The 24,801-nt window shown below is 41.5% G+C and overlaps 1 protein-coding gene across 2 annotated transcripts in view; it reads right to left on the reverse strand.

Annotated features, from left to right (window-relative positions):
• The window catches only part of gps1 (G protein pathway suppressor 1), a 77,857-nt gene that overhangs the window by 25,365 nt on the left and 27,691 nt on the right, over positions 1–24,801 (reverse strand). For both annotated transcript variants that reach the window (XM_070857670.1, XM_070857669.1), the window contains 5 exons: positions 23,420–23,497; positions 20,530–20,590; positions 17,233–17,318; positions 7,303–7,397; positions 1,839–1,944 (listed from right to left, as the gene is read on the reverse strand). In XM_070857670.1, the coding sequence (XP_070713771.1) occupies positions 1,839–1,944; positions 7,303–7,397; positions 17,233–17,318; positions 20,530–20,590; positions 23,420–23,497 (426 nt within the window). The remainder of the gene's footprint in view (positions 1–1,838; positions 1,945–7,302; positions 7,398–17,232; positions 17,319–20,529; positions 20,591–23,419; positions 23,498–24,801) is intronic.

Genomic DNA, 24,801 nt, shown 5'->3' on the forward strand with positions numbered 1-24,801 from the left:
GTCTCTTATAAAACTATGTGAGGACCGTATTAATGATTGTACAATGCACTCAATTCCTTGCATCAACAAGCACTGAATCCTTGCATCAACAAGCAAAGATATGGTTTATGTAGCTAGTGGGCATCAGACATCAGTAAGTAATCATAAATGTTGCATCAGCTCCTGGTAGCTACACAGCTTTCTTTCCCTACTTCAGAAACTGTAGTAGGAATGTCATGGATGGTGGAGCCAAGGTTACAAACTCCATGCCCTCAAAAAAATGCAAGAGTTGTGCTCTTGAGGTTCTCTCATTACATTCATGGAGAAGTACTCAATATGCAAAATGTCCAGGGAGGAACCACTTGTTTGAATTCCTTTATAAACTTTTCCTGTGCTATAAAATTAATGGCAATGGAGATTTTGAAAATCATTCGGAGTTCCAATCATCTTTCATTCTTTGATGGTTTCCTTCGAGGGCTGGCATGAGAAGTACTGGGCTTGACCACAAAACAGGTTGCTTCCACTATTTAATTTTACCATCTTCTCAAGCTACCTTCTGAAACCAAGATTAAGATAAGAACACAGGAACAGAAGTAGACCATTCAGCCTCTCAAGTCTGTTCCCTCATTCAATTATATCATGACTGATCTGTACCTCAACTCCATTTAGCCCGCCTTTGATCCACATCCTCGATACGCTTACCTAATAAAAATCTGCCGATCTCAATCTTGAAAATTTCAATTGACCCACCAACCACAGCCATTGAAGAAAATTCCACATTTCTGGTACCCTTTGTGTGAAAAAGTACTGCTGATTTCACTCCTGGATGGCCTAGCTCTCATTTTATCATGTCCCCTTGTTCTGGATTACCAGTCAGAGGAAATAACTTCTCTGTATCTACTCTGATGAATCCTTTTATCATTTTAAACACCTCAATTAGATCACCTCTCAACCTTCTAAACTCAAGGGAATAAAACCCAAGTGTATGCAATCTGACCTCATAATTTAGCCCTTTAAGCCCTGGTCCCATTTTTGTAATGATTTACATTTTTCCTGAGGTGTGGTGCCCAGATGCAGTTTGACCAAGGCTCTGTATAACTGAAGCACAACTTCATCCCTTTGTATTCTAACCCTCTTAAAATAAAGGCGAACATCCCATTAGCCTTTTTGATTACTTTTTGTACCTGTGCACCAGCTTTTAGCAATTCTTGTACCTGGACACCCAAACATCTTTGTTCCTCCAGTTTCTAGTCTCTCACCATTAGGAAAATATTCTGATTTGTCTTTCTTGGATCCAAAGAGGATTACCTCACCATCAAAATTTTTAAGTAAAATATATTGAATTATAATTCAAAGAGCACAAGCTAAATGTAGACATAATACTGTCAAAATGAACTGATGCCAACGAAAGAAAAAAAGGAAATAAATCATACTTTGCTGATTTTTTTTGTAAGAAGGAACCTGCATCAATTTCGATAGATAGTACAGCAAGATTATCCGTTATTCACCGATGCTGAATGGTCCATGTGACATCACCAAAGCATCATGCACAAGTGACTAGAGGTTCAGATGTTCAAATATGTCATACTATTGGTTTCTTTTATCCACATGAAACATTATTGAGAGATAATGGGAGTGTATATCATAATATTAATGTGTACATATGCAACTGTAAGAAATTATGCAAACTATTTTATATGTGCATACGTGGGCCTGTTGATTCATGGATAAGTAAGAAACTGTGTGCGCATGTTCGCATGTGGATGGGGAGAACTTGCATGATAGAACAACATAAACCTCCCACTCCTGGATCATCCTGTTTGAGAAATAATTACATTTTCTGATTTATTCAGACTCACCTTCATTTCATCTAACATTTTCAAACAGGAAGCATATTTTGATTCATAAAACTTGAAGATGATGTCTCGTACTTGCGGCTCCAATTCAAGGAATAACTTAAAAGAGCTTGCAGTGGAGAAAAATAAATATTAAGATCAGACGTTGCTCTAAAGATTCATCAGTTTACTAACAACTCAATATCCAGTAACATTTAATTTTTAATTTGCAATAACAATTGTATCGAATAGTGGTCTTTCTCTGCAGATTTCCATTTCACATTTATTTACTTTAGTTTGATACAGATAAATTAGATCAGCAGCATCACAATTTACCCCCATTCAATTTTTCCCTTTTTGGCTGCTTTGGGCATTCACCATTTCTCAGATGAGGGGAGATACAGGGGATTGGTTTCTAGGCTTTTGTGTATCACTCTTGAAACAACTACAAAATGCCAGACTGCTTTTTACTGCACACAAATTTAATCTATGTTATAATAAACAACGAGATGCAGAAGTTCAAGAGTCCGTTACTCTTGTATTATTTATGCATCCCCCGTGTGCCATGTAAATGTAGGTTCAGCATCACACGGATGACGTTATTTATCTTAAGGTTACAGCGATGTATTCGTGCTTTCAGGCAATGACAAGAGGATCAATGCAGTGTGTTTGTGTGTGACCCTGTGTGTCTGCGATGTTACATGGATTGAAGATTTTTACTTTCATTTAGTTTACTTTCTGCAGAAGACGACATCTGCAAGCCGATCAGCGGCGTACCTGGGTTGGGGGGGGGGGGGCGGGAAGAACCCGCAACCTAAGAGCCTCTGGCTGAAATCAAGATCTGTGCCCTGTCCCTGGTTGGGGATAGCAACCATACTGATAGAGCCACGATGTTTGCAGCTATCGTAGCCATGGCCTTGAGCAGCTCTCAACCTATGTCGACGCTAGCCTGTGACAGACGCCTGGTACATGACCCATTCACACAGGATGGTAAGTTGAATATAATCCAGGCTGTGTTGTGGTCCTGTCATGTAATGTAACTGTAACGTTGGCCTGATGTAATGTAAGTTTATTGCACTGTAATGTTGGCCTCATGTCATATACTGCAATGTTGGGGGCATGTAACGCAATGCATCTATGTATTGTCTGTCTGCAATATGTAATGCAGTAATGCAGCAGTGGTGGACATTTAAGACAGACTGTGATAAGTCACTGTACTAGGTACGCATATAACCCTGCCCCCTCCCTTGGTGCCAAGCATTTTTAAATGTTGTTTTGTACTTCCAGACTTGGACAATTCAGACTACATCGACAGAGAGACCCACTGCCTCCACCTCTGGCGTCACCCAGCCCTCTCCCGACTTCACCACTGGCAGAGATGAGGAAGACGAAAAGGAAGAGCCGCTGATCCTGGAGCCACTGGAGGTGGAGCGGGGGGAGGTGGAGACGGAGGAGGATACACCAGCTCCATGTGGGCCAACTGGAACATCCTTCACCATGGAGTCTGTATTCAGGGGATTCCCCCGTGGCTCCTCTGATTCTGCAGGACATAGCGGTGCGCAGCAAGGCACCCGCAGTGTTACAGTGCCTTTGCCGCAGCAACGGAGATTGGTTGCTGTAGGCATGTATCAGGACATGGTGCGTCTGACATAGGTCAAGAGCTGCTCAAGGCCATGGCTACGATAGCCGCAAACAGCACGGCTATCAGAGAGGCAGTCGGAGAATATGTTGCATATGATCGCCGCGATGGAGCGAACCACCAACACCGTCAAAGCCATGCGGCAATCGACAGGTTCAGTTCATGGCGCGGAACCCCCCCCGTGCCATAATAGTCAGGTCAACAGCACCGGAGGGTGGGGAGCTGACAGCATCTTCCAGCCCTGAAGCCGTGCCTTTCACATCACGAGCTTCTCCTGAGGCCCCCTTTATTGCGCCTGCAATGTCTGGCCCCCAACGACAGCAACAGCACTCGGGGTTCGGTGCTGCATGCCGGCTTGGTACCACCATGGGGAGGTCTGGGCTCAGGGGTACTGGGAAAGGGAAGGGAGTAAGAAGAGGGAGGGGGGGGGGGGGGGGGGGAAGAGAATAGTCCCAAGGGTGGTGTAGCAACACTGGTGTAGTTATAAGTTTTAGAAAGCTTTAAAATTGTTGTATATTTGATATTTTTACATAAATGTTTGAATTTAATTTAAGCACTCTTGTACAGCGTCAAACTTTTGGGGTAACAGTCATCAGAGTCCCAAAACGTAGCTCTCCACATTCAAGCAAAGCGTTCATTTATAAACCTTCTCACATCTGGTTCCTCCATTAGACAGGTAGTGAGCAGTACAGGCAGAGATAGTACAGGCCCCATTCTTTTTAAATCTCCATATTTTTCAATTAAAAAGATATAGCTAAAATGCCTTCTATCTTAATAAATTACTCAGTACCAATAAAAATACCTTTACTCTCTAAATTGCACTGTAAAGTCACCTCAGAAATACAGAGGTCCCGCTTTAGCTGACAGTTCATGATTTCCAAAATGGCGGCTCCGAGCACTCCACCCATTCTCGCCCACTTAACATCGCGTAAAACCACCTTTTTCAGGACGATATGCAGCTCCGGCGGTATGACGGCGGTTTGCGATGAAAATCGGACTTTTTGGGCGGTATGCGGGTGGTCCTGCATGGCAGATGGTGTGCATACCGCTCGGCGGTATGTCAATGATGAATATTCCGTCGAGCAGTATGCAAGTGTTTTTTCACCAAAATCGCATTTTTGGACGGTACATGGGCAGTATGTCAATGAATTCTGGCCCAAAGTGAGGATTATATTTCAGGTCACAATCCTCCAACTAACGAAGCGAGAGTGCTACCATTGAGTGGTATGAACAGTGCATGAGGTAGCTCAGTTTCAGCAAGGAAGCCATGACCAAGGTATGTCAAATGATACCACAAAGACCTGGAGGAACAGTCAACCATCTGCAATGAACTCCCAGAAGCAATGATGGCCATTACTGCTCTCAATTTTAATCAGGCATCTGACGAGTCAGCCGCTTTGTTTGCCTTTGGACAAGTGACATTTTCTTTGCTGAAAGAATCATAGCCGGCAGGATGTAGTAAAAGTGAATTCATTTTATTTAGTTGTACAATAGTAGTGGTGCAAGTGTTTAATGTGCTATGCTGGTGCGCTTGCCTCTTGTGTTTTGTGATCTTCTTTGTGCTAGTTGTTTGTATGCGCTATTATAAAGTTTGTCTACAAAACACAATTTCAAAATAATTCATGATGTATGAAGCATTTAGTAATGTTTTGGAGAGGTGATAAGGCATTATATAAATTTTTTCTTGCATACTTCCCGAGTTAAAGGAAGTTTAGCAGGGAACGTACACATAAAGCCCTGATGTGTGTGTGTGTGTGTTGGGGGGGGGGGGGAGGGGGAGGTCTCCATAACCAACTGATAAGCAAATGCACACTACCTGTCCCTACAACTAACCACTTGTAGCAGCAAAAAGTGCTGGGGATTTCCTTTGCTGCTGTCACTTTCAGAGGTGGCAATAACCGTCACTTCTGCAAGGTTACATGGTGGCACAGGATTCCCACTAACATGAATGACAACTGGCTGTTCATGCTCTGCTCCATGCATGCCAAAGCTGGAGGATATCTCAAGGCTGTTCAGTCTGAGAAGAGTACAGAATAGTGAATCAATAAGGTCTCAAAAATCACTCACTCATGGTGTTCTGTAACGGTTTTCAAAGTGGCTTGAAGCCAGCCATGCCTCCATCTTAGGGTTTGGATCCTATCGCCTCCACATCAGACATGGAAGCTTTCACAAAAGCTGCTTATCCTGTACTTATGGCTCATGCGACTAAGGTCATCACTGCACCAGCCACTGGAATTCTGTTTTCAATAGTAGACTACAGTGCAGACAACCATAAGTTCATTACATTACTTAGGTACACACTGCCACTTCCTACATAAGTGTTAGACCCCCTCCAACCTACATGGGCTATTTTTCATTGTCATGGGCAAGGAAGCAACTGACTTAGTGTGAACCCTGTGCTGTACCAGCCTCACTAGAAAGCAGATCCACTCTCATCTGTATCCACATACAATTCGGAGGGACCCAAAACACTCTGGACCTCTGCACTGTACCAAGAGGCCCCTTATTTGCCATCACTATTGCTACCTCTTTCTCACTGATGCTATGTGACTCACTCAGTAAGGCTTCCTAAACATCATTATCTACTTCTCCCACAGTGTGTGTATTTGTGTTGGTGTCTGATGCAAATGGAATGATGAAGGTTGGTGTTCTAGTGATTTGTACTCTTCAGGTTCAGCTGGACATCAAGGAAATTCTTCTTGTTCTGTCAAGAGAGAAGATGGTGCAGTATGAGTAAATAAGCACACGTCTATCCATTTGGGTACTGTAATATATGCACTAATGCATAATAACACATTTGCACACAAGGTGCTGATGTAACATGCAAAGCACTGAACACGAGTAATATGATACATACCACAGGTGCTGCGCTTTCTTCCAATCTCTGGAGATCTCACACTTCTTAGCTCTTCCTCCCAAGAAATGCAACTATTCTTTCCACATATGCTGTATATGTGCTCATCCACCTATTCCATGCTATGCCCTCCAGTTATGGGCCAGTTTTGCCTTTAAACAGAGCAGTGATGACAGGGAAAGGTACATGTGATATATTCATGCGGTCCATTCTCTTTTCATTATGCCATATAATGCAACTTACATATGCCTGCTATTTTAACTACCTCCACCTTGCTTGCTACACATTGCATTTCTCTGCATTACTAGAATGTTTGGCTTAAATCTTCTGATATTTCCCTTTGTCTAGTATTTATTTTTCACTTTTATGCTCCTTTTAAAGCCATCCCAACTTCTTCTGGACCTCTTGTTTGGTCCTCCAGTTTGCTAAAATCATGTTTACTGGTTATCTATGAGACAAATTGCCACACTTGTTGCCTCTTCTGCCCAGTCCATTCCCACCAAGATGGTCTTGTGTTTCTCCGTTACAACAGTTACTAATGCCTCTTGGGCCTGTTTTGAAAAAAAATCTAACTTTCCAACCTTGCATCAAGTCATTCGACACAAAATAAATTGTGCACTCCACAACTGAGCAAAGAAATTTTGATATTTATACCAGTGAAATGGCTCATTAGCTACTTGAGAAATATTGAGCATCATTATTACAGGCATTTAGCAACTGGCTGCTTTTTCCATTTTCATTAATGAAGTCACATTCTCAGCAATTGCATGATTCCAAACTGCTTGCTCCAGTGACTTTTTTTTAAAGTGACTCATAAATTACACAGAAATCCAGGTAGCTCTCCCATTTTTCCCAGATAGGGGGAAATATAACTGAAGGTGATCAAGCTGCTTCTTTTAAATAAGAGTGTGCCTCCCTAATAATTTTCTTCTTGTAAAATGAAGTGAGGCGCACAACCTTGGAGAGTCTACCATAGAAACCAACATTATCTTCACCTGCTGGAGATGACATTCCTTTGCAGTTCCTGTCTATCAAAAGTGGCCAGTGCACAAAGTCCTCCATAAACTGCTACATTGCTGGGAGACAGCAGCTGAAAAAAAACAAAAACGCAGGTCAGGTTGAAATTATGTCCGGGTGGATGTTTTTCAAACCTGAATACAGTTTTGCTTCACTATTTTAAAGTTATTGTTTTATCAATTCAACCATTTCTAAATCTTAGAAAATCAAAAATGTTAAAGGGAAATTTAAATTAAACATTTTGGTAGGAGAACAGGCTCTTTTATAGATCTAGTATTGTGCAATGAGAAACGGTTAATTAATAACCTTGCAGTAAAGGGACCCTTAGGGAAGAGTGACCATAATATGATAGAATTTTACATTAAATTTGGAAGTGATTTAGTTAAATCTGAAACTAGGGTCATAAATCTAACAAATGAAACTATGTAGGTATGAGGGAAGAGTTGGCTAAGGTAGATTGGGAAACTACATTAAAAAGGTAGAACGGTAGACAAGCAATGGCGAGCATTTACAGAATTAATACATAATTTACAACAAACATACATTCCATTAAGGCACAAAATCCCCACAGGAAAAGTGGTCCAACCTTGGCTAACAAGAGAAGTTAAAGGTAGTAGTAGATCAAAGGAAGGGGCTTATAATGTTGCCAAAAAGAGCAGTAAGCCCGAGGATTGGGAGGATTTTGGAATTCAGCAAAGGAGGACCAAGAAATTGATAAAGAAAGTGAAAATAGAATATAAGAGTGAACGAGCGAGAGACATAACAACAGACTGTAAAAGCTTCCATAGGTATGTAAAAAGGAAAAGATTAGCAAAAGTAAATGTGGGTCCCTTACAGGCTGAGACAGGAGAAAGTATAATGGGGAATAAGGAAATGGCAGAGAAATTAAACAAATACTGTGTGTCTGTCTTCACAGAAGACCAACAAAAAAACCTCCCGGAAATAGTGGAGTACCAAGAGTCTAGTGAGAATGTGGAATTGAAAGAAATTAATATAATAAAAAAATAGTACTGGAGAAATTAATGGGACTGAAAGCCAATAAATCCCCTGGACCTGATGGCCTACATCCTACGGTTTTGAGAGAGGTGGCTATAGAGATAGTGGATGCATTGGTTGTCATCTTCCAAAATTCCATAGATTCTAGAACGGTTCCCGCAGATTGGAAGGTAGCTAATGTAACCCCACTATTTAAGAAAGGAGAAAGAAAACGGGGAACTGCAGACAATCAGTAGTAGGGAAAATGTTAGAATCTATTATTAAGGACTTGGTAACAGGGCACTTAGAAAAGAATAATAGGACTGGGCAGAGTCAACATGGATTTATGAAAAGGAAATCATGTTTGACAAATCTGTTAAGAGTTTTTTTTGAGGTTGTAACTAGCAGTTTTCAGAAGACATTCGATAAGGTGGTACACAAGAGGCTATTGAACAAAATTAGGGCTCATAGGATTGGGGGTAATAATAACTTTTATTTATATAGCTCCTTTAATGTAGTAAAACATCCCAAGGTGCTTCACAACAGTGTTACAAGACAAAACAGATAAATTTGACACCGAGCCACAAAAGAAAAAATTAAGGCAGATGACCAAAAGCTTGTTTAAAGAGGAAGGTTTTAAGGAACATCTTAAAGGAGAAAAGAAAGAGAGGTAAGCGAGGTGGAGAGGTTTAGGGAAGGAGTTCCAGAGCTTAGGGCTCAAACAGCTGAAGGCACAGCCACCAATGGTTGAGCAGTTATAATGAGAGATGTTCAAGAGGCGGTTTTTGAGGAGCGCAGATATCTTGTGGGGTTGTGAGGCTAAAAAAGATTAGAGATAGGGAGGGGTAAGGCCACGGAGTAATTTGTAAACAAGGATGAGAATTTTGAAATTGAGGGGTTGTTTAACTGGGAGCCAATGTAGGTCAGAAAGCACAGGGGGTGATGGGTGATCATGACTTAGTGCGAGTTAGTACACTGCTGCTGCGTTTTGGATGACCTCAAGTTTACATAGTGTAGAATGAGGATAATATACTAGCATGGATTGAGGATTGGTTAACAAACAGAAAACAGAAAGTAGGAATAAACGGGTCATTTTCAGGTTGGCAAACTGTAACCAGTGAGGTGCCGCAAGGATCGGTGCTTGGGCCCCAGCTATTCACAATCTATATCAATGATTTGGATGAGGGGACCAATTGTAATATATCCAAGTTTGCTGATGATACAAAGCTAGGTGGGAATTTAAGTTGTGAGGAGGATGCAAAGAGACTTCAAGGGGTTATAGGCAGACTAAGTGAGTGGACAAGAACATGGCAAATGGAATATAATGTGGAGAAATAGAAAAGCGGAGTTTTTTTTTAAAATGGTGAGAGATTGGGAAATGTTGGTGTTCAGAGGAACCTGGGTGTCCTTGTACACGAATCTGTGAAAGTTATCATGCAAGTACAGCAAGAAATTAAGAAAGCAAATGGTATGTTGGCCTTTAATCCCAGGATTTGAGTATAAGAGTAAAGATATCTTACTGCAATTATATAGGGCCTTGGTGAGACTGCACCTGCAGTATTGTGTACAGTTTTGGTCTCCTTACCCAAGGAAGGATATACTTGCCATTGAGGGAGTGCAACGAGGGGATTGTCCTATGAGAAGAGATTGTGTAGACTAGGTCTATATTCTCTAGAGTTTAGAAGAATGAGAGGTGATCGCATTGAACATACAAAATTCTTACATGACTTGACAGGGAAGATGCAGGGAGAATGATTCCTCTTGCCGAGGAGTCTAGAACCAGGGGCCACAGTCTCAGAATAAGGGGTCGGCCATTTAGGCCTGAGATGAGGAGAAACTTCTTCTCTCAGAGGGTGGTGAATCTTTGGAATTCTGTACCCCAAAGGGCTGTGCAGGCTCAGTCTTTGAGTATATTCAAGACAGAGATCAATAGATTTTTGAATATTAAGGGAATCAAAGGATATGGGGACAGTGCAGGAAAATGGAGTTGTGGTAGATCAGTCATGATCTCATTGAATGGCAGAGCAGGCTTGAGGGGCCGAATGGCCTACTCCTGCTCCTAATTCTTATGTTCTTACATTTCTCCCTCTACCCTTAAAAAAAATTAAAATCTTCTGAATGTTAGGAGAAATATTACGAGTTAGACCCTGCCTGACTGAAGTAAATTGGACCAGAGCCCATTTGGCAGATCAAAAGTGTAGTAGTGCCCGGGTTCTAATATGCTAAATATAAAATAAATATTTGAAGTTATTTTATTTTTTCCTGTTGATAGCTACACCCAGTGCCTTTGGTAAAAATTGAGTTTTGGAGCATTGGAGTCTAGGAGAACACTGTCCTACTGCACTACTATTGTAATATTCTGACGCAAGGTCATTGACCTGAAACGTTAGCTCTGTTTCTCCACAGATGCTGCCTGACCTGCTGAGTATTTCCAGCATTTACTGTTTTTATTTCAGATTTCCAACATCCGCAGTTCTTTGCTTTTGTATTAATATTGTGTTGCAGTTTGAAGACCTACAATTTCAGATTGGACTGAGGCCCTCAGAAATCACACTCAGCATGATGTTGGCCACAAGCTCTATAAACAGTGTGCATTCATCCTGTGTAATTAGCATCTTTTTATTCTTAGCAACAGTTTGCTGATACGGGAGCCTTCCTTGGTATTTTAAATACTTTCACATAGGACATAAAATGTCACTGACAATTTGCAAAATTTAATTAAGAGGAAATACTAAGCATCTACTGTCTCTGCTTTGCACATCATTCAAACCTTTGAGGATGCACCAATTCAAAATAATATATTTACAGCTAACTTGTTCACTCTTCTCATGTTATCCATTTCCTACACTTAACTTTTATTATATTTATCCTTTCAAAGCAGTTAGACAGAAGTCCTCACAATTCCATCTAAATGGGTAATTCAATTAAAATCTTCACTAACTTTCATTAGAAGTCACTACAAAAGATGCCCAAATAATTATTTTGTGGTTTTTATTATAAGATGTTTCATCCTGAAAGTTTCTTGCAAAAAACTTGCATCCTACTGGACTGAAACATCATAATGGTTGGTTTTCACAAAGTAACAAGATAAATCTTCTGTGTTAAAAACATTATAGGATAAAAGCTTTGTAAATATTTGAAAGTTAGAACATACCTCTCATATGGAAAGGTTTAAATCCCTATCAAATTATCCCTTCTAGTAACAATTTTAATTTATTCCAGAAAATGCCCAACAATATTACAATTACATTTATTAATATCATTTATACTAAACTTTTATCGGGAAAAAAGCCAACTACAGAATACAATAATGTACCAGCAGTGGTTTTCAATGAACAATCCCTGACTCCATCAAATACAGCTTCTGTTCTCATGAGAAACATCAGTTACTTTGGCCCAGAAAGTAACTGCTGTTGGAGGCTTCCGACCTGAAAAATTTCTACAAATCTACCTGGTTGTCCGGGAGGTTCAGAGACTTGTGGTCCTGAGCCTCTACACGATAGTTTGCTTAGAGGCCCACGAATTCCAGGGACGCAAGCCCTTCTCACACGTCCCTGGGATCAGGTGGGCCGACCCAACCAATCCAAGTAGGGGTATTCCCATTCATACATGTGGTGAGTTCCTTTTGTACAGAATCACCATAGATATGAATGGGAATACCCCCAAAACACACAAACAAACACCACATATTTAAAATTAATCAAAATGGAATTTAATGAATTCATAGAAATTCACAGCACGGAAGGAGGCTATTTCGGCCCATTGTATCCGCACCGGCCGACCAAGAGATATCCAGCCTAATCCCACTTTCCAGCTCTTGATCCGAAGCCCTGTAGGTTACAACGCTTTAAGTGCACTTTTAAATAGCACGCTTTCAGGCAGTGAGTTCCAGACCCCCTCCACCCTCTGGGTGAAGACATTTCCCCTCATATCTACTCTAAACGTCCCAATTACTTTAATTATTTAAAACAAAAATGTAATGTTTTGAAAAATAAATTTACATATTTTAAAGGGTCTAAATATAAACTTACCTTATTTAACAAGATTTTATGTTTAAATTATTGAAAAAAAAAAGTCTTTTTCTGTCCTTAAAGTCTTACGCGGATAAAAGCAGGCCTTACATTATCACTCATAAGAATTTCAAGGGCATTCGCTGGTCATAAGTTGGACAAATAGCCCAGCTCTTCGCCTGCGGAGGCCTTTTACTTCCGGATGCGTGCGATCTGTCAAGAGGATTGCAAGTTTCGGGTTTAGGCGCCTGCGCTTCGCATATCTAAACCCAGAACCTTCCGGGCCCCTACGCACCTCGCACGTGCCGTGAAGTCAGGGCCTATATATTTAAGTACTTGACAACACAACACTTGAATATGGGACCAATGAGGTAGTACAAACAGCACAATGAGCAATGGGATCGTCTGTTCTAGGATGGGTCAGTCAACTATTCGATCGAAGACAGGGCTCAATAATTAATTGCCTTCGGCAAGTTGCTAAACACAACAACCTTATTCAAATGAATCTTTATATGATGCAAGGAACAAAAAAATGGCTTCAGTAGTCTGTTGACACCATGCTGCATTGTCGTCCACATAATAAGTCTCCTCTACTACCTGGGTCATTCATTGGCCTCATGCTTCTTTGTACTGCCTCCATGACTTAAATGTTTTCCTTATGTTTTGGTGACAAAAATAAACACAGTCCTCAAGATGCAAAATGACTAGAGCACTGTACAGTTTTAACATGCCATTTTCCAACTTGTACTCTACTGATCTAGTAATATAATTTAGCATTTGGTTGGCTTTGTTTATTGCTACTAATTGTATGACACAGTTAGTACCAGACCTAGAAATGTTTCTACTTCACTTTTATCTATTTTAGTGTGCTCATCAATGTTAGGGATATTATCGCTGGGGGAATGGAACTCTTGCCATTTCAGGAATCCAGTGTCAAGCACTCTCAGGTCAGGTACAGCACAGCCAGATGCAGATTAAAGCTCCATATACTCTGCTTAAGAAGGACTGCTTCAGCTTCAACCTCAGAACCCTCACTGCACCAGTGTGATAGATTTTTTATTTTTTATTTCACACACCAGCCATCCTGTGGCTTCTCTGTCAAGATTATCAAATACTGCTGAATTAGGGACCGTTTTTGCTGTTGGCCCACGTTCACAAGGAACTGAACTGAGACCACCCACTAGGTCTACATTCTCTAGAGTTTAGAAGAATGATCTCATTGAAACATACAAAATTCGTACAGGGCTTGACAGGGTAGATGCAGGGAGGACGATTCCCCTGGCTGGGAGTCTAGAACCAGGGGCTCACAGTCTCAGAATAAGTCGGCCATTTAGGACTGACATGGGGAGAAATTTCTTCACTCAGAGGGCGGTGAATCGTTGAATTAACTCAAATCTGTCGCACACCAGAGAGGCAGCATTTTTGTCTGAAGCCGCTCGCAAACGCCTCAAAATGACTGATCCAGCCGGGCATTAACATCGACAAAGTGGAGTTGAGGTAGATCAGCCATGATCTTATTGAATGGCAGAGCAGGCTCGAGGGGCCGAATGGCCTACTTCTGCTCCTAATTCTTATGTTCTTATGTTCACCCAAACTAATTTCATATTGTACCCCTATCGCCAGCAGACAGAGGAGATGGTCATCCCATTAGTCTAGGCTTCAGAGGTAAACGACCAGTGCTTTGCCACTGCATCACCCAATATACCATCTATAGCATACTTGTGACACCCTGCCCCCACCTTGTGCAGTATTTGTAAATGTCTACACTGAGTTTCATCTGCCACTGATTTGCAGATTTTATTTACTTCCTTGGAGGCTTTCGTCAACCCAACTGTTTCTGCCCTCCCCCAACCCATTTAGTGTGATCTACAAATTTTGCATTGAGCTTCTGAATTGAAGTCACTAATATAGATTAGGAATAGTTGGGCCCCAGCACCAATCCCTGAGGCACTGCATGCAATATTTCCCCCATCCCAACATCACTCTAGACCCCAACAAGAATCCACTACCTTTTTTTCATTCAGCCAATTCCTTTCACATCCAAATTTTAACTTGAATTATAGCTGCTCTTAGTTTCAGCCTTTCATGAGAAGCTTCACCAAAGGCTTTTTGTAAATCTAAATGTATGGTTTTTACTGTCTGTTTAGACTGTCACTTCCCCTTATAAAGTAGTCTGTCGTATCCAACAAAGACGTTGATGTGCTAATCATCAATGGCATGTGTCTTCAAGTGGCTGTATAGGCCAATTCTGGATGCACATAGTCTCTTGCACGTCGGACAGGGGAAGTACGATGTGCCTGATGCTGACAGTACTGCCACCTGATGTCGTCTATCTCTAGTGTCCCGCAGGCGTTGACATCGGCTTTCTTCGAAGATCTGGCAGGCAGTCCTCGTGAGGGTTCGCCACTGGATTTTATTAGCTGCTGTATTCTCGAGGTCCTTTGGTCGGATGCCACAGTACTGGAGGTTAGCCTTGATGCAATCTTTGTAGCGCTTGCGGGGGCGCCCCTGGTGTCTTCGACTTTCACAGAGCTCGCCGTGAAGAAGCTGACGAGGGATCCTTGACTCATCCATACGGATGACATGTCCAGGCCTCCGGAACTGGGCTCGCATGATCATCAGCTCGATGCTAGTTGATTGTGCTCTTTCCAGAACCTCAAAGTTTGACACCCGGTCTTGCCAGCGTATGTGGAATATAGATCTGAGACTGCGCATATGGAAAGCTTCCAACTTTTTGATGTGACGCCTGTAGGGTGTCTAGGTCTCACATCCATAAAGGAGAGATGAGAGAACGACTGCTCTATACACCAACAGTTTAGTTGACAGTCAGATGTGGTGGTGACAACACCTTAGTGCACAAGCGACCAAGTGCCTGGCTGGCTTTACAGATCCTTGCATCAATCTCCTTGTCCAAGGACCCATCACTTGATATGATGCTGCCAAGGTACTTGAAGCTGTCCACAGACTTTAGTTGTATACTGCCGATGAAGACTGTGGGAGCAGGTGCTGTGGTGCCAGGGGCAGGCTGATAGAGAACCTCGATTTTACTAAGGCTGATGGTTAGGCCAAACAATTCTGTTGCCTCAGCAAATTTGCTGAGTCTGAATTGTAGGTCACTCTCCTTGTGTGCCATAAGGGCGCATTCATCAGCAAAGAATGCCTCTAGGATGAGTCGTTTCCGTACTTTGGTCTTTGCAGCAAGGCGGCGGAGGTCGAACAATGAACCATCTAATCGATATTTCAGGTAGACCCCAAACTCCAAATCTTTTATGGCATAGTTCAAGACGCAGGTAAAGAATAGGTTGAACAGAACTGGAGCGAGTACACAACCTTGTTTCACTCCATTTGAGATGGCAAATGGGGCCGTGGCTGTGCCGTCTGAGAGCACTTCATCTGTCATGTTGTCATGAAACAGCTCAATGAAGTGCACAAACTTCCTTGGGCACCCAAGTTTCGTCAAGATTGACCACAGCGCTGCTCTGTTGACAATATCAAAGGCCTAGGTGAGGTCAATAAATACAGCGTACAGGTCCATGTTCTGCTCATATTGGTTGCTATTTAATAGAGTCTCTAAAGGTCGTCCTCAAGTTTGATCCCGATGACCAATTCCATTGGGATACCAGATATTGATACAGACTGATTGGGGCAGTTGTCTGGAATAAAGTCGTCCCCTTTCTTAAATCGAGGTACTATGTTAGTTTCTGTTCAATTAGTTCTTCCACAGCTACTCCCACCTGATGACCAATAGCACATCACAAATTTCCTCCCTAACCTCTCTTCATATTCTGGGATAGATACCATCTGTTCCCAGGTGCATGTTTGTTTTAAGCCTGCCTAGAAGCTTCATCTTGCTGATTCTGACGTTCATAGGTTGGAATGGATTATCTCAGTTAATCGAGGGCATGTTACTGCAATCGACTCTAGTGAATACTTTAAGGGATATATTTTATTGAATATATTAATATATTTATGCTCTACTTATTCTTAATTTTATCCCCATTGGCAACTCTTCGGGTTCTCAACTCTTTCCTGACTGTCCCCTACAGTAACATGAGGACAGTCATAAAAATTTCTAGCTGTTGTATTTAACATCTGCAGTTATACTCATTTCTAGTTCCCTCTTTGTCTCTCTGATTTACTCTATCAGATTTCCAAAGTGTTCTGTATTCTTCTCAGTTGGACCCTCCACCAAAGTCTCTTTTGGGAATCATTTTTTTTTTCTCATTTCAATTTGAATTATCTCATGTCCATTTAGGTCATATTTTTGAGTTGTTCCCATACTAGTAACCAGCTGCAACAGAAAATGAGCAGCGATGTGAGAGACTGTTACCTGCTCACCCTCAGCTGGGAAATGGCAGAATGGCGCCCTTGGAGAGGTAGAGCAAGGAAAGGATACAAAAATGTAAACTCACTCGGTGGAGTGAGGGGGAAGATATGTTCAAAGAAAAATCATGAAGTACTGAATTATGGTTTCTATTTAAAAAAATGCTTATATCAAAATGTACATCCAAGTGATGAAAACAAGGGAGATAAAACATTCAAAAATATATTGAGAATACATATTGTAACAGGCAACAGAAAATATACACAATGAAATGCTCCTCGAGTTAGACTGATGAATTATAAACCCAGTCCCTCAAGTATATGTAAACAAGTTACAGATAAATCATTACTTAAAATTCAGGGAGAGGTTGACCCACCCAAGTTACCAAAACAAACAAAAATATCAAATTTGAACAGCAAGGTTAGGGAAATCAAACTTGCTTAATTTTATTTTTTAAACTCCCACAATGTTAAAATGTTTTTGGCTATTAATTGACGACTTAAAAGTGAGGCTTAGTGGTCAACTAGTTTCTGTATTTCAACCAGTCTATGCAATCCCCAAGTTAAAGTGATAACTGCATTCAGTGAATTGGACCTTACCTCAGGAAAGTCACAGTGATCGAAAGAAGCCAGCAAGAAGCATTTGGCTGCTTGCTTGTATTTTCGAGTTGCTAATTCTGCCAGACCTATGGATATAGCATAATATACAATTCAGAACAAAGGCATGAAGACATTTGTCACATATCTCCTTTTTGAATTGAAATTATTTATTTTAGGAGATTGCTACAGACGGACAGGGATAATATGAACGTATACTCACTAACTTTCCATCGAGACTTTCAATCAAAACCAAGACTGTCAACTTGCCGCCGAGTCAGAAGGTACGAGTTCAAGCCCCACTCTAGGACTTGAGCACGTAATCTAGGCTGACACTTCCCCGCAACACTGAGGGAATGTTGCATTATCAGAGGTTCTGTCTTTCAGAGGAGACATTAAACCTTCTTGTTCAGGTTGATGTAAAATATCTCGTGGCACTTTTTCTAATAGGAAAGTCGCCCTGTCTTCTGGCCAACATTCATCCCTTAACCACCACCGAAACAGATTATCTGGCCATTTATCTCATTGCTGTTTGTGAGACTTTATTGGCAAAGTGACTATAAAAGTGACTACATTTCAAAAGCGTTTTATTGTCTGTGAAGACCTATGGGACTTCCTGAGGATGTGACAAGTGCTATATAAATGCAAGGTTGTCTTTCTTTTCTTCCCTCACTTATTTCCTTGAATTCCAGATCATGCACCTTCTCAGAGCTGGTGGTTTGTGAAAGCAGCCCCAAGACATATGGAATAACTAACACACCTCCAGGCTGCATTGTGAGTATCACTAACACAGAGCGACTTTTTAGACTGAATAGTGAAAAGCAGAAATTTACAGTCTGTGCAAAACTCTATTGGAAACCAATAGGCTGAACAAGAAATGTAATATAATTCAGAGCAAACCGCTGTGGGTTGTTCATAAGTTACATATAGAAAAAAAAACTTGCATTTATATAGCATCTTTCACAACCCTAGGAATACTTAAAATACTACTAACATTTAAAAAAAACAGATCTAATAGGTAAAATACATTTGGGGGTATGCCAAGAAATTAATTTGTACCCTTGAGGGGTTATACAACATTGGAACACTTGGTTTAAAAACAAACATATACTGGAAGCTTCCTGCTTCACCTCCATGGCTTAGCAGGTTTATCCAATGAGTAGCTAAGCCATAAAAGTCCCAGATTTTATCCCGTCTGTACTGAGTTAGTTGGTCTAAGCCAGATTTATTAACAGTGATGCTACAATTGATCTCAGCAACCCTAGCTTAGGGATGGATAAATTGACCTGAAACGCTACATAGAAACCTCTCCTGGACATGTACGTGTATGGATGTTGGGTAAAGAAAGGATTTATCTTGGCTTTTCTGCCCCCTCACTCATTTTTCATCTGCATGCCTTATTAATGGTCATTTGAGCAAGGTACTGGACAGTAACTACTGTCCACAAAGCTATACCTCAGCAAGGAGTCAATACAGGTTGTACCTCTCCAGTCTGGCATACTTGGGACCTGATCGGTGCCGGACCAGAGAATTTTCTGAACCACGGGAGGTCAACTGGTGACAACGCTGCTGACAACGACCCAGACGTGTTCTGCACATGCGCTGCGCAGATGCCTACTGCGCAGCATTTAGTCATCCAGAAGACGAGAGAAAAGGCGGGGCAGGGAGAGAAGCGGCGAGGAGAGAGCTGTGCTGCAAGTCACCGAGCCCTGAACCTCCCGCTGAGCTGCGGCAGCAGCGGGCGAGAGAGGGGGCGAGCGCCAGGCCCAGCTTCGGCACCTCAGTCAGCCGCCTGCCCTTCCCTTCCTTTGTCCGGCCTGCTTAGCTCAACGAACAGCACGGGACGCCCCCACGCCGGGACTGCTGCCGGACCAGGGATGTTTCCAGACTAAAGAGTTCCGGACTGGAGAGGTATAACCTGTACCTTCAAGAACGAAGAGGGAAGAAAATGTGTGTGTGGGGGGGGGGGGGGGGGGGGGGGGGAGGGTGGAATGGGAGCAGCCACCAAACAAGAATACATCAGAAAAAAAGTGTCTCCTTCACTAAGAGGAAATGAACGTGTAGTACTTGACGATTCAGTGATGGAAAAAGTGGACTTTGTCCTGGAAAGTGTCGAGCTTCTACAGTGTGGTCAGAGCTGGACTCATCCAGGCAAGTCGAGAGTATTCCAACACACTAATGACTTCTACCTTGTAGGTGGTAGAGACACTCTGGGGTGTCAGGAGGTGAGCCACTACCTGCAGAATACCTAGCCTCTGACAGCTGGTCCAATGGTGACCCCAGGATGTTAATGGTGGGGGACATGGTGACGGTAATGCCATCGAATGTCATGGGGACACCAGTAGTGACACCCTAGAGCCCCAACTCCTCAGTCGGTACTGCAAAGAAACCTCCAAGCTCCAACCAACTATACTTAACTGCTTCCCAAACTGCTGCAAGTTTTTCAACTTAACTATAAATAATAATATAGAATTGAAATATCATGTAAAAAATAAGGACAGACGTATGGCTCCAATGATCCCCGCCCAACATCCTGTTTCACCTGAAGACTACACTTGGTCTTGACTTTCCACATGCAACGTCACAGGAAATGAACTGGTAAATTTATATTTATGCAATTATAGACATTCGGATATAGTCTTTGAATATACTTAACATAAAGATATGAGGGACAAAACTCATGCCTATTCCAAGTTTAACCAGAGACCCCATCAAGCATATATTTTCCATAAATCACCATCCATTCACGACTATTATATAGAATTAATGAATCTATCCATAACCCTTATACATATTATTCTAGTTGGACTGTCTTTTACTTCTTGTAAAACCATAACTTCTGGTAAAAGTTTATATCCTGTTTACACTGATTCAGTTCAATCCAATTGTAACATGAGTGGACTGAAGTACTATTATAACATGTGATTTTGTTTTTATAAGAAATCTATAGTTAACCTGACACATAGGTTTGTTGACAAACTAGTAATAATGCAGTTAGTAAATCCTAATATAGTGGCCACTATCCCCCAATTCACACATGCATAAATAGACACCAACAACTATTTAAAAAGATCACACCCAAGTGAAAAATAAAGATGTTTATTTCTGAAAAGTCAACATCATACAATGGCCACTGGTATTATAAACCTCAGAGTATATCTGAGTCCAAGCAGCAGTCTGATTTGCTGAAGGAAATTAATTCCCCAACACCTATTCAGAGATAATATTTATCTAATTATAACCCTTATGTAATCCTCCTCAAGGCATAGGAGGATGGAAAATACCAACATTTTTACTAACCTGCTGCACATTTCAGTTTGGTCAACACGGCCTGGTTCTGACTATCTCTCTCACCTCTTTGCTGTAAAGAGAAAATATATTGTCTGAGCAAAAAGAAAAGGAAATAAGCACCATCATATCATACGTGCTAAAAAGGTTCTATTCTCAATTAGTCCAGGATCTGACTACAATAAAAGACCAAATATGCCTAGACTACATTGTTATGAACTTATACAAGAGTACGAATTGCTCAAACTGTAGTGTCCTAGCCATACATTGAGTTGTGGTCAACGAGTCACAAAAAGCACTCTGAAACCTTGAAGTTGGTTCAAAGAAGAGCCATAAGATTGATCCCTTCCATTAGAGGGCTGAGGCATGAGAGGACTGGAGAAACTTGGCTTTTCAGCCTTGAAAGAAGGCACCTTACAGTTGATCTTATAAAAGGTATAGTAGATACAGGTATAGAAAAGGTAGATCTGGAACAATACTTCAAACTAAACAATGAGAGTAGGGCAATGATACAAAAGCAAAGGTTGAAAACCAGGAAAAGGCAAATTTAGAACTGAAGTTAGGAAGTGCTTCTCACACAAAGTAATCAACACATCAACTGACTTTTGAATAGAGAAGTATAGACGAAACCCTGAAATCATTTAAGAAACGGTGGGGTGCCATGATGGGAGGTGAACTGTAGGGTCTTGCTGGGTAAAAGAGCTAGGATGGGTCAACTGGCAGCCTCATCTTTATCTAACAAGTGAGAGCAAAAAAGACTCACGCTATATAAACACATTAATGGCCTATAATTGCATAAACTGATTTTTAATTATCTAATTATCCAATTTTTTGTCATATACTACTCCTGTGAAGCACCTTGGGACGCTACACTACATTAAAGGCATTATATAAATATATGTTGTTGTTATATTATATTAAAACATCTTGCACAGACCACACACTTCCTGTTTAAAAACATTAGTTCCAGCTATTACAATTGCCTTTTTCTGTCAAGATTTACCATTGTAAATTACTACATCAACATTTCTCATTCAATTTTGCCATGTCATAAGTGACGTTGTAGCCGCAGGGGCTAGCCACTAGGTGGTTTGTGGAGCAAGTTCCTGAAGTCTTTCTCCCAACACTACAGCTTCCTACAGTATATTAAAAAAGTTTATATTCATCAATCGAGTGTGTACAGCGGATCAATACTATTTACTAGTATACATCAATTAAACCTTAAATTCAGTACTTGGGATGTGTTTCACCCAAAACTTTTATGGTCACCTTGCCCCTACAGGCAAACCCATTGTTCTACCTGTAGTACCCACTACGCTTGTGGATGGCATTGTGATGCGTGTTTTCAATGTCAAGAGTACCACACCTTGCCTGTAACATACACATGAAGCCTGGCTTTCCACACAGAGGTCAGTTTCTAAGTGCTAATTCCGCCTCTAATCTGTAATGCTGAACTCAAAAAGTAAACACCATGACAGCTTAGTGAAGTGCTCTCCACCTCCAGACACTGGAGTGCTTCTCTCATCCATTAGTAAAACAAGCAACCTTCTATAACCCAACTTAAGTAGCCAAGCCATCTCATCTCCAGTACTCTTAAAAGCAAATCACTTCTTTAAACATTTTCCAGCCTGCAAATCAAAGTTCTCTGTAGCCATTTAACGATCTATGCACCATTCTTGCTGCGATCGCATCACATACAACTATGCCGTCCCATCCAAAGCTGACTCTTCGTTTTGACCCCCACTAAAATAATCCCACAAGCTGTTCTTGCTGACTGCTGCGACTCACAGTCGGGTGATGGATGGTCTGCCTCCTTTCTTCCCCCTTTCTTCCCCCTTCAACTCAATCTAGATCAGCCACAATTGCCCTAGCAAGCCTGAAGGGGAATGCAATCAATTGAAGGAGGAAGCCCCTTCATGAATCTCAAGACTCCTGAATGCTTTGTAGAAAGCTTGAAGTAGAATGGATGCTCTCTGACTTCTCTGAGGAAGTGACATCCCAAGTGGACTGTGGTAAGCCTCAATGTGTTGTACCTATACTTTTCAGATGTCATTTGACAATGTTTACGCAAAAGCTAAGCCCAAATTCGTGGTAATGCAGGAAAATCTTGGATATGGATAAGAAATTGGCTGAAGGGTAGAAAACAATAGATATTTATCAAAGGTGTTGTCAGGTGGGGAGAGGTGGAGAAGTACCGAGTGGGATGCCCCATCTATCGATGTTAGGGTTACTACTGTTTCTAAATTGCATCACTAACTTGGACCCCAAATCCCAATGCAAAATTCCAAATTGTACCAAGATGAGGGCCAGTGGAATTGAAGGCGGCAGCTCAGAAATTACACAATGAGCTAATCAAAATATGTGAGTAAAGCAAACAGGCACAAATATTTTATCTTTTCTTTGCAATTGTTGTGATGCATATTTTAAATTACAAACCAGAGTAAATTGTCAATATGTTGTTTGTTTTGTGGGTTTCTATAAATGACACTAACAATGATAGTGATCACTTCAACATGTAATAAAAGCCCAAATCCAATTAAATAAGACATAGGAATAACATAATAAATTTTCCAGTAATATATTATTAAAAATACTGTTAAGTCCTATCTGGTGATCAAACAAACCTACAGGTTGGAAAGCCAATAGCTTTGTATAGCAACTTTTACATATTTTTATTTTATCCTAGACCACTTTTAATATAGAAACCCATTACGTGCAAAATCCACATCATGCTCTTAAGGAACTTATCTTTGTTATGAGGCCAACAAATATCATGTACATATTCCAACACAAGTGGGAACTGGTAAAATTACGTGCTCTTTGCTATCACAAGATTTGCCAACATTTCACTGCAGAATCCAATATAAGGTAAATAAGAATGTGCCTAGACACATTTACTGACCTCTGCAATCTCTGGCGTAGACTCTGCTTTGCTTACATAACTGAGAACGTGGGACCAATTTTGGAGGTAGATACTGACCTACAAACACAAAAATATATGTAATTTAAAAATTCAACACAGACTTCACTCTTTAGCTCAACAGCACCACCTACTGATCATACAAATTGTCAATGAACATTTGATAGGGGAAATTTACCTATTGCTTTCATTGGGAACTCAGCAGGATGAAATCCAACACAACCAAAATTAGTTTTCAACTACTGGAGTACCTGCTGCAACATTCCTCATGGAACATGGAAGAAACTAGGGTATTTTTCTAGAGGTGCTGGCTGCAGTGATTTGAGTGGAGGCTGCACGTTGGGGCTGAGGTCCAGAGTGATGTTACAGCCCAGGTTAGAGTCTGGGCCTTTCTGCATGTGGAGAAGCGGTAGACCCAGTGCTGCTGTGGTTGTGTGGCTGGTGAGGCTCAGTATGTGGGTCCACATGGAGGCTGAGGCTATGACTCAGTGTGAGACTAGGCACCAGGTTGAGGTTAGGGAACAGTACAATGGGGCCAAGTTTCGGCCTGAGTTGCTCCTGTTTTTTTGGAGCAACTGGTTTAGAATGGAGTATCTTAGAAATTGCAATTCTCGGCATTTAGTTTGCTCCAGTTCTAGTCAGTTAGAACAGTTTCAGTTTGGAACAGATATTTGTTTTTCAAAAGGAGGCGTGTCCGGCCACTTACGTCCGTTTTGAAAGTTTAGGCAGTGTAAGCATACTCCAAACTAACTTAGAATGGAGTAAGTGTAGATTTTTGTACACTCAGAAAAACCTTGTCTACACTTAGAAAATCAGGCGCGGGTTACAAATCAGGCATAGGGAATGGTGGGGGGGGGCGGTGGTTTAAAGGGAAGTTTACAAACATTAAACACTTCAGTTTTACAAATAAAGAGTCATCATCAATAACAAATGATAAACACATCAATAAATCAACCAATAAATCAATCAAAAAAAATTAATTAAAACATTTTTTAAAAATTTTTTTAAATCAATAAATAAAACATTTTCTACTTACCGACTGCAGCACCGGGAGTCCTCCAACAGCGTGCTGGGATGCCCCCCCCCCCCCGCCCCCAGTGTGTCTCTGTCAGTGTCTCTATCTCTCTGTCTGTGTGTCTCTCTCTCTCTGTCTGTCTGTGTCTGTGTTTCTGACAGCGAGGGGGGGGGGGGGGGGGAAAGAAGGGAGGGAGGGGGGAGGGAGGAAGGAAGGAGGGAGGAAGGAGGGAGGAGGGAGGGAGGGAGGGAGGGAGGGAGGGAGGGAGGGAGGGAGGAGGGAGGGAGGGAGGAGGGAGGGAGGGAGGAGGGAGGGAGGAGGGAGGGAGGAGGGGAGGAGGAGGAGGGAG

The sequence above is a fragment of the Pristiophorus japonicus genome, chromosome 16, assembly GCF_044704955.1.
Source record: "Pristiophorus japonicus isolate sPriJap1 chromosome 16, sPriJap1.hap1, whole genome shotgun sequence".
Lineage (NCBI taxonomy): Eukaryota > Metazoa > Chordata > Chondrichthyes > Pristiophoridae > Pristiophorus > Pristiophorus japonicus.